Genomic DNA, 8,711 nt, shown 5'->3' with positions numbered 1-8,711 from the left:
TAGTATTATATTGAGATATAGTAGAAATAAATGTAAAATGACTAGACTAATCGTATTAGTATTGTATGATATAAAGATGATATATTGTAAATTAGAAAGGTACTTAATGTTAGATAGACAATACAATTACTAAAAAGTAAATTGGTAACATCAGCTCCGAAAGGGTTTGCTCATGCTGGAGGTAGCGTCCCTAAGGCTCATCTTTGAGCATGATGAATCACTTCGTGCCGACCTGTTGCCAATCCACTTTCCGACCTCATATGAGAATGGAAAACTTGAGCATTTTCTGCATCGGTGGATGCGAATCGAGGATTTAAAAAATGTCACATTAATTGGACGGATTAAAATGAAAAAATGGATAAATTGTTATAACAAATGGGATGATTCTACGCAATACATGATATTTTATATAATTTATAATCAAATACGTCTAAGTATTATGTAATTTACCTATTATTTCATTATCAAATTAAATACTTATTTTCATTTTATATTTGTATTTGTAAGAATCAAATTGAGTGGAACTCTGCTATTTAAATTTGATTTATGAAATTTTGACTATAATAATAATATGCAATTGAATATTGACTAGGTGTGGGTTTTTGGATTTTTTTATACATATTTTTTTATTACTTTGCATTTTTTAGAAAATATATTACACACAGTTTTATATCATGAATTATTTAATATAAAATTTAAATTAAATATTTCTGACCCAAATCCAAAAAAATACAGCCAGTTTTGGCCACATTGGCACACGATATCCACCTACACTTGGCCACTTGACACAAAATTTAAATGTTATAAATAAATTTTAAATAAAATATCATAATTGCTATAGATAACCAATTATAATTATTTTTTTTTTAAAAAAATCTAGCAAGTTTCTTTCCCCTCCTAAAAACAATAAACTATTCTATAAAATCAAAACAAAATTCTAAACGAAAAAATAAATAAAGAAATAAATTTCTCACTTTTCTATCTAACCAGACACGTTTTAATGATATTTTAATTTTTTTTTAAAAATTAATTTTTAATATAATAAAAAAATATCTGTTTTTTTTTTTTCTTTTTTTTTGTAAATGAAAGATCTTGATAGTGCGAAAAATTAACAAAATTATTTAGACACACCATAATGGAAGTATTATTATTACGTGATATCAATCCGCCTTAGCCCTGACGTGGATGGAGGGGTAGTTTGGTCAATTCGTCTTCTGGATTTAATTTCAGGGTTCCATTGCCCGTGGTTTTGATAAGCCCTGCCCACATTTACAGTATATATATATATATGAACGCGCATTGGTTAGTTAATCAATTCATCCTCATTTCTAGCTTTTGGAATTCTCTGGAATTCGATGTTACAGCTCCTCCTCACGGTGGCCTTCTCGGCGGCGCCGCTGATTCTCTACATTCCGCCGATCCGAAGCCTCAATCTCTTCGTTGAGATAATGGAGGCGCTCGTCGGCGGTGCTGTTTCGTATGCCTGCGGCTTCTTCCCGAGCCGCCGCCGCGGCGTTTCTCGATCTCTCGGAAGGTAGCAATTGTGGAAAGATGTGCATAGCGCTAATTGAGTTGGTTTTTTTTTTTTTTTTTTTTTTTAATTGAGTTGTTTTTTTTTATTTGCTTTTATGGTTGCCTGCGTGCGCTCTTCTTCTTCTTTGTAGATTTGTGTTAGTTTTTCTTAATTTTGTATTTATGGTGACTGAGAGAAGTAGGCATTCTTCTTCCGTGGTGATCGGATTTTCAGTCTGGTGCTTTGGATCTTGTACTCTGTGGTAGATTGATTGTACATTGAAATTTCAGTAAGTGTGGAGCATCGCTGTAAAGTGTTAACTCGTTAATAGTCGACTATGTGGCTGAGATCTACGCAATTCTCTTGAATAATTTTTCTGTATTGTTACACTCTACAAAAATTACTGCTGATTTGTTGCTGATTCGCATATGACTTGTCAAATTACTTTTAACTTTTCCATAAATATAATATTCGAATAATTTAAATTTATTTATATTTCATACAAATTTATAATCCACCTTTTTCATTGTACCTCATTTGCTAGTGACGATTGATTTATGTTTGTATAAATATCTTTGGCAAATTGATCCACTTCAGAAACATGTGGTTTTCTCATATGCACTTAATTAAATGCTTGGAACTGTTCAGATTTTTGTTTGAGTGGATGTCTTCTTTAAATTGTCTGTTACGATATTCCAACAATTTTCAAATCACTTTTCTAACCATCATTGTCATACTTTATGAAAGTTTTTTCTTGTAAAATATCGAATTATATCATAGTTTAAATACAAATTAAAGTAAACAAAATCAAAATCAGTGTTGGATTATTTTATCATTATTATTATTATTATTTTATTATTAGAATTTTATTTATGCACTTGGTTCGTTTGTTAACTGTGACATATTCCAACTTGTTAGGCTCGGCGTACTCTTTCTTTTCTGTTTTTTTTTTAAACTTTTAATATAATTGCCAAATTAGTAATTTTTTTAAAAATATTTATTTATTTATTTTTTAAATATCATATCAAATATTTTTTAAAAAAATTTAAACTCCAGACATAAAAAAAAAAATTTAAAAATTATAAATTATAGAATTTAAAATATAATTAAAATATAAATTTTTAAAAAATATATTAAAAATATATTATATGGAAAAAACGAAAATAAAAAATATAAATAAATTATATAAGTACGATGGATGGCATAATATTTATCATGCCTGTTTATTGTACTTTTGGACGTTTGTCTTTAGTTGATCTTTTTGTTATTATTATTTTGGTAGTGTTCCCTCAACTTGGTTACGACCAATTAGTTTAATATAATCTGTCTATATTTATATTTTTTATTTTTCTTAGTTTCACGTATTTTGTTTTTTTTTTTAAATATAATTATATATTTTAATTATATTTTAAATTTATAATTTTTTTTAATTTTAATTAAACTATTTAGTTATCTTAATCAATAATTATTTTTATTAATATATTTTTAAATTATATTTTATTTAATTATATAGGTCGGAGGGATTATTATTATATTGAATTTTGTTGCAGTTGTTAATGGCCCACTGTATGACGCGGATCCGATTCCGATTCAGATAATGAAAACATATATTTATGTGTATGTATAGTTTTGAAATCTGCAAGTGGGCAGTAGTACTTTTAAAATTCCAAATTTGTCCTCATAGAAAGATTTTTTTAATTTTGAAAAAAGAAGTTAATTATTGTAAAAGAAAAAAAAAAAAAGAAATGAAAGGTACTATTCAAAGTGCTGTAAAATAAATATTAAATATAAATAATTTTATATACATAATAGGCTATTGATATAATATTTTTTTAATTGAAAATAAGTACATATTTTATTTGACAGCTGTTAAAATAGTTGTTTATTTTTACAGTAACATTTAATTATAGTATTATATTTTAATGGTATCATTGTCCAACTGGCTTTTCATATCTGAAATCGATTTGTTAAGAATTCGAGGTCTATCTTTGTTCATTAAGAAATACGTATTAAATTTTTTATTTGAGTGCTCGTTAAACAATTTATATGTTCATATTCGATTTGCCTTAGCTTGTTAAAGGATTATTTAAATTTAAACTTTCAATTAATTATTATTTATAAATAAATTTACATAAAAATTAAAATTAAATACTTCATCCATCCCAAAACTATAGTTGAGTTGCGTTTAGTACGAGATTTAATAAATATCGATATTATATTGATAGTGAATAAAAAGTAAGGGTAAAATACTTTTTTGTCCTTGTGAGTGTATTAGTGTAAAAAAGTAATGGCAATTGTGTAATAATAATGAAAAAGTAAATGTAGTTTTATAGTGATATGATTATTTATGGAAATAAGATTATTGTTTTTGGACGAACAAAAATAGTAAATAAGACTATTGTATTGGGACGGAGAGAGTATAATATCACAAAGATATATTTATTAAATAAAAAATAATTATGTAACAAATACTATCGAATTTTTTCGAAGAAGCTCAAATTCATTTGTGAATATAACGAGTTTAAATTTATATCTGTCTTCAATACGTTTAATTTAGCGAACGAGCTTTAAATGAATTTATATGAGTTAAGTCGAACTAAACTAGCAAACAATTCATTCATTTTGCACTTCTACGAAAAGGGAAACTAAAGTTGTGTTCTTTTATAGTTTTTACCATAAATTTTTACTATTCAATTTTTTTTTTCTCTCCAAAAATATCACATCGAACAATTATTTTTCTTTTTTATATTATACTACAAATTTATTTTACATTCAAATCATCACATCAACCTCTATTTATATCACATCAAACAATTATTCAAATTCGATCTTATACTATTCAAAAATCCAAACCTAAAACCACAAACAAAACACACCCTTATGTTTAGATGACAAAAATGTCAAAATTGAGTGATTAAGCCTAGAATATATTTAAACAAAGTCACATGTATATACTCCCTTTATAAGGAACAAATGTATTTTTTTTAATAATCTGAATAATAAATAATACTATTTAATGTGTAAAACTAATTAGGTTAAATAAATAAATAAATAACTAAAAACAACTGATTTGATATATATTAAATCATTAAATAATATTATTATAAATATATTAAATTATAAAAATATTATTTATAAAAAATGTATGTAAAAAAACCAAATATTTATGGTGAATAATTAAAAATATGATAAAATGGACCCATAGCTTATCTAAAAAAAAATTATAGGAAAAAAATCATTTTTTTGTCCAATTATAAGTCATAATAATTCATTTTTATTGTATAAAAATATAATCAATTTTGCTCTTATTCAAATTAAAATTAATTAATTTCAGTGAAACAAAGATTCAATACAATCGTTGTTAGTTTGAATATTGTCGTAATGATTTATTCAGTTTATGTCAATTATCATGATATTATTATTATTCATTCAAAATTTGTAGATCAAATATTTTCAATAAGATCAAAATTAATTATTTATGATAAAGTAAAAAATATTTTTTCTCAAAAATAATTGAAAGTTGGCGGCGCAGTGCACTGTGTTTAGTGAATCAGCAGCTGTATGTATTTATGCTTGCAAATATTATAAGTCCACTTGAAGCAAACCATTTCCATGTCCACTTGCTTTTATTAATTTTCTTTTCAATTTTGACTTGTGTTACCTTATGATTATGATTATGATTATTATTATTAAAAAAGATATACGATCATTTAAATAATTAATTTAATCATTGTCGATGAGAGAGCGTTAAAGCGGACAAAAACTGACTCGGCATGACAATTCGACACAAAATAATTGGGTTTGAGTCAAATATTTCAACCTGATTATGTGTATGAATTGACACAAATCTGACATAATATTAAACGGGTCGGGTTAGGGTTGGGGCTCACAACTCGAACCCGACATGACAACCCGATTATAATATATTAATATTGATTAATATATTTATTATATATGTAAAATAATCATAATTTAATAATTTTCTCATAAATTAATTTAAACTAAATTCAATTTTAAATAATTCAACTTAATTTACGCTCAAACCAATAAAAACTAACATAACACGACAACATAACAAAAAATTATTTAATTTGAATCAAGAAATTTAACTTAATTATGTATACGGGTCAACACGAGTCAACCCAAACCCAACATTGCTAATAAATAGGTCGGGTTAAGATTGAGTAATTTAATTCGTTTAAAGTATTCAACCCGACACGAATCGATCCATTGTCAGCTCGAGAGAGCATGCTCGCCTTGATATTTGATATACATATGGGCTATGTTACATTGTTTGTTCCCTTTTAATTTTACTTTTCTCAATACATATTATTTCAATAAAATATTTTTTTAAATAAATAAATAAAAATTTAGTAACAATTTTATAGTTTTCAATAACTAATACTAAAAATCTAAAAATATATGAAAAGTAAAAAGGTTTTTTTTTTTTGGTAAAAGTTTGAGAAGATTTATTTAAATTTGATATTAAAATGATGTTTGATAAGATGTTTTGTATTTTTTAACAAATATAGAGTCCGAATAAAAAAATTATTTGAAAAAAAAAAAATTGCTAAGAAAACAAACACAATCCATACTTTAGCTAAAATATATTCAAATTAAGATAATTCTTATGAGATATAATCATTTCAATTATAATTAAAGATTTGCTTCAAGTCAAGTCATTTTTAATCTTTTTAATTATATTAATTTCTATGATCTTATCACAAAGAAGATTGGTACGATAAACATCATCATGATGAATTGAAGAATTAAAGCTATATATATATATATATATATACATAGTTTGAGGGTTTTTATTTTTATTTTTATTTTTTTATTTGATTATATAGAATGGCGTGATAATTAAAAAAAATAATATTTTTTATTGAATTATCAATTTTTTTTTAAAAAAAATATAATATAAATATTATATATATTGAAGATTTTGTCAAAATTATTATTCTATTTTATGAACAAACTTATATAAATTTTGGACGAATATGTTTGATACAGAAAATGAGAAAAAACTATTTGTTACAATACTAAATATAAAGATGTACAGTTGTGATGACAATAATTCAGTAAGTAAAGAGCGTTTGTATGAATTTTAATATAATACAAATACAATAAATAAGTTAATATATTTGTATTATAATGTTCACACAGTACATAATATCATTAATCTCATATATGTTCATCCAGCTCATTTATACAAAATTTCAGAATAAAATTGAAAATAAGATGCTATATAAAGAGTAAATTTTATTTATTTATTGTAATATTATTATTATTATTATTAGTTTTATTTCCATTTTTGAGTCTAATAATAATAATGGTAATGAGGATGCTTGTGAATGTTAGTGAATGTGATCATACGAAATATTTCTTGTGACTTCCACACATATTTTCCATCAATTTTTAATATGATGTAATATCCTAATATATAATTATTCGACCAAATTTTAACTTCAAAAAAATCATCCAATTTTGAAATAAAATGAATCTGTCGATCTCTGAAAGGCAGATGAGAGTCACAGAAATCAGCCCATCTTTATAATAATACTGTAATATATATTCAGACAAATGCAGAGACAGACACAGACAGACGACGGAAAAGAAATGATTCCCATCAAGATTTCATACTTGTCACGTGCTCTCCGCGTGCTTTCTTTCTTTCATTAATTCCTCCCTTCACACCCACACTCTTTATATATATATATGAACATAAAAATCTCAATTCATGCACACTTCTACTCTTTATATGTATACACATATAGAGAGAGAGAATAACATAATACATATATATATATATAGAGAGAAAGAGAGAGAGAGCTTATATTCATTCATACATTTTGAAACTACTCTATTACAAATTCGAATTCGAGTTTGAGTTCGACTTCGAGTACGAGTAATAGTAGTAACGGTCAAAATTCCGCTCACATTGTAAGCATATATATATATATACATATATATTGTGTGTTATTTATTCATATTTGAAAAAAAAAAAAATCTTGAATTTCTTAAGTTCGATTATTATTTTTTTCTTTTAATGGAAAATTATAAAAAATCCCCCCACAAGTTATGGAAGAAAGGCCCGGCCAGAGGCAAGGGCGGGCCCCAGAACAACACGTGCGAGTATCGCGGGGTCCGGCAAAGGACTTGGGGCAAATGGGTAGCCGAGATCCGGGAGCCCAAGAAGAGGACGAGGCTATGGCTCGGGTCCTATGCCACCGCTGAGGAGGCGGCGATGGCATACGATGAGGCCGCGCGACGATTATATGGTCCCGACGCGCACCTCAACCTCCCACACTTGAGATCGAGCTTTAACCCCTTTAACAAATCTCAAAAATTCAAATGGTTCCCGTCGAGTAATAACTACCCGGCGACGGTGCCCCACACCGGACTCTTGAACTTGACGGCACAGCCGAGCGTCCACGTCATTCACCAAAGGTTGCAAGAACTCAAGAAAGGGGAGGTTTTCGGACAAGAATCCTCGTCGAGTTCATCGTCGAGTGATCCCAAAAACGAGCACGTCGACGTCGACGTGCATGATCGAATTTTGGAGAAAGATATCGAATTCTCGTCCGAGCGAAAAATGATCGACTGCGAAGAGAAGCCTCAAATCGATCTCAACGAGTTCCTCGAGCAACTCGGGATTTTTAAAACCGAGGATCTTAATAGAAACGAGAGTCTTATAGGAATCCAATCCACAACGTCGAGAGATGACAACGAGGATAGATTTGGTAAGAACTTCGATTTGAATACGATGAGCGAATTCTCTGGAGACGAATACGGTGGCACTTTAAATTTATCGTATCAAGACAACAACAAGTCGATCTTACCTCCATATTTATTGTATTTTTGAGTAGATTTGATCGAAGAGGATTCTATATGTGTAGTCATAAAATTCGATGAGCCGAAGCTACATTAGACGTTTGTTCCAAGTTCGAACACAACCCGTTATTACATTATACATTAAATAATGTTTTGATAAATATTTACGAGTGAGTTAATAAAATAAAATGTTTAAGTAGAGCGGGCAAAAATTGACCCGATACGATAATTCGACACGAAATAATTGAGTTTTGGTCAAAGATTTTAACCCGATTATGTATACGGGTTAACACGAACCCGATGCGATAATAAACGGATCGGATTATGGTTGAGACTCTCAATTCGAACATGACAGGACAACCCA

General features: G+C 27.5%; 1 protein-coding gene across 1 annotated transcript; it reads left to right on the top strand.

Annotated features, from left to right (window-relative positions):
- Window positions 1-7,541: 7,541 nt before the first annotated feature.
- LOC127256708 (dehydration-responsive element-binding protein 2F-like) lies at window positions 7,542-8,467 on the top strand. The gene has a single exon (XM_051282854.1). It carries the CDS (start codon window positions 7,563-7,565, stop codon window positions 8,376-8,378), a length of 816 nt encoding a protein of 271 aa, XP_051138811.1. The 5' UTR covers window positions 7,542-7,562; the 3' UTR covers window positions 8,379-8,467.
- Window positions 8,468-8,711: the final 244 nt, after the last annotated feature.

The sequence above is a fragment of the Andrographis paniculata genome, unplaced genomic scaffold, assembly GCF_009805555.1.
Source record: "Andrographis paniculata isolate CXL003 unplaced genomic scaffold, ASM980555v1 Contig56END, whole genome shotgun sequence".
NCBI lineage: Eukaryota > Viridiplantae > Streptophyta > Magnoliopsida > Lamiales > Acanthaceae > Andrographis > Andrographis paniculata.
This window is presented reverse-complemented; position numbering and strand designations above follow the sequence as displayed.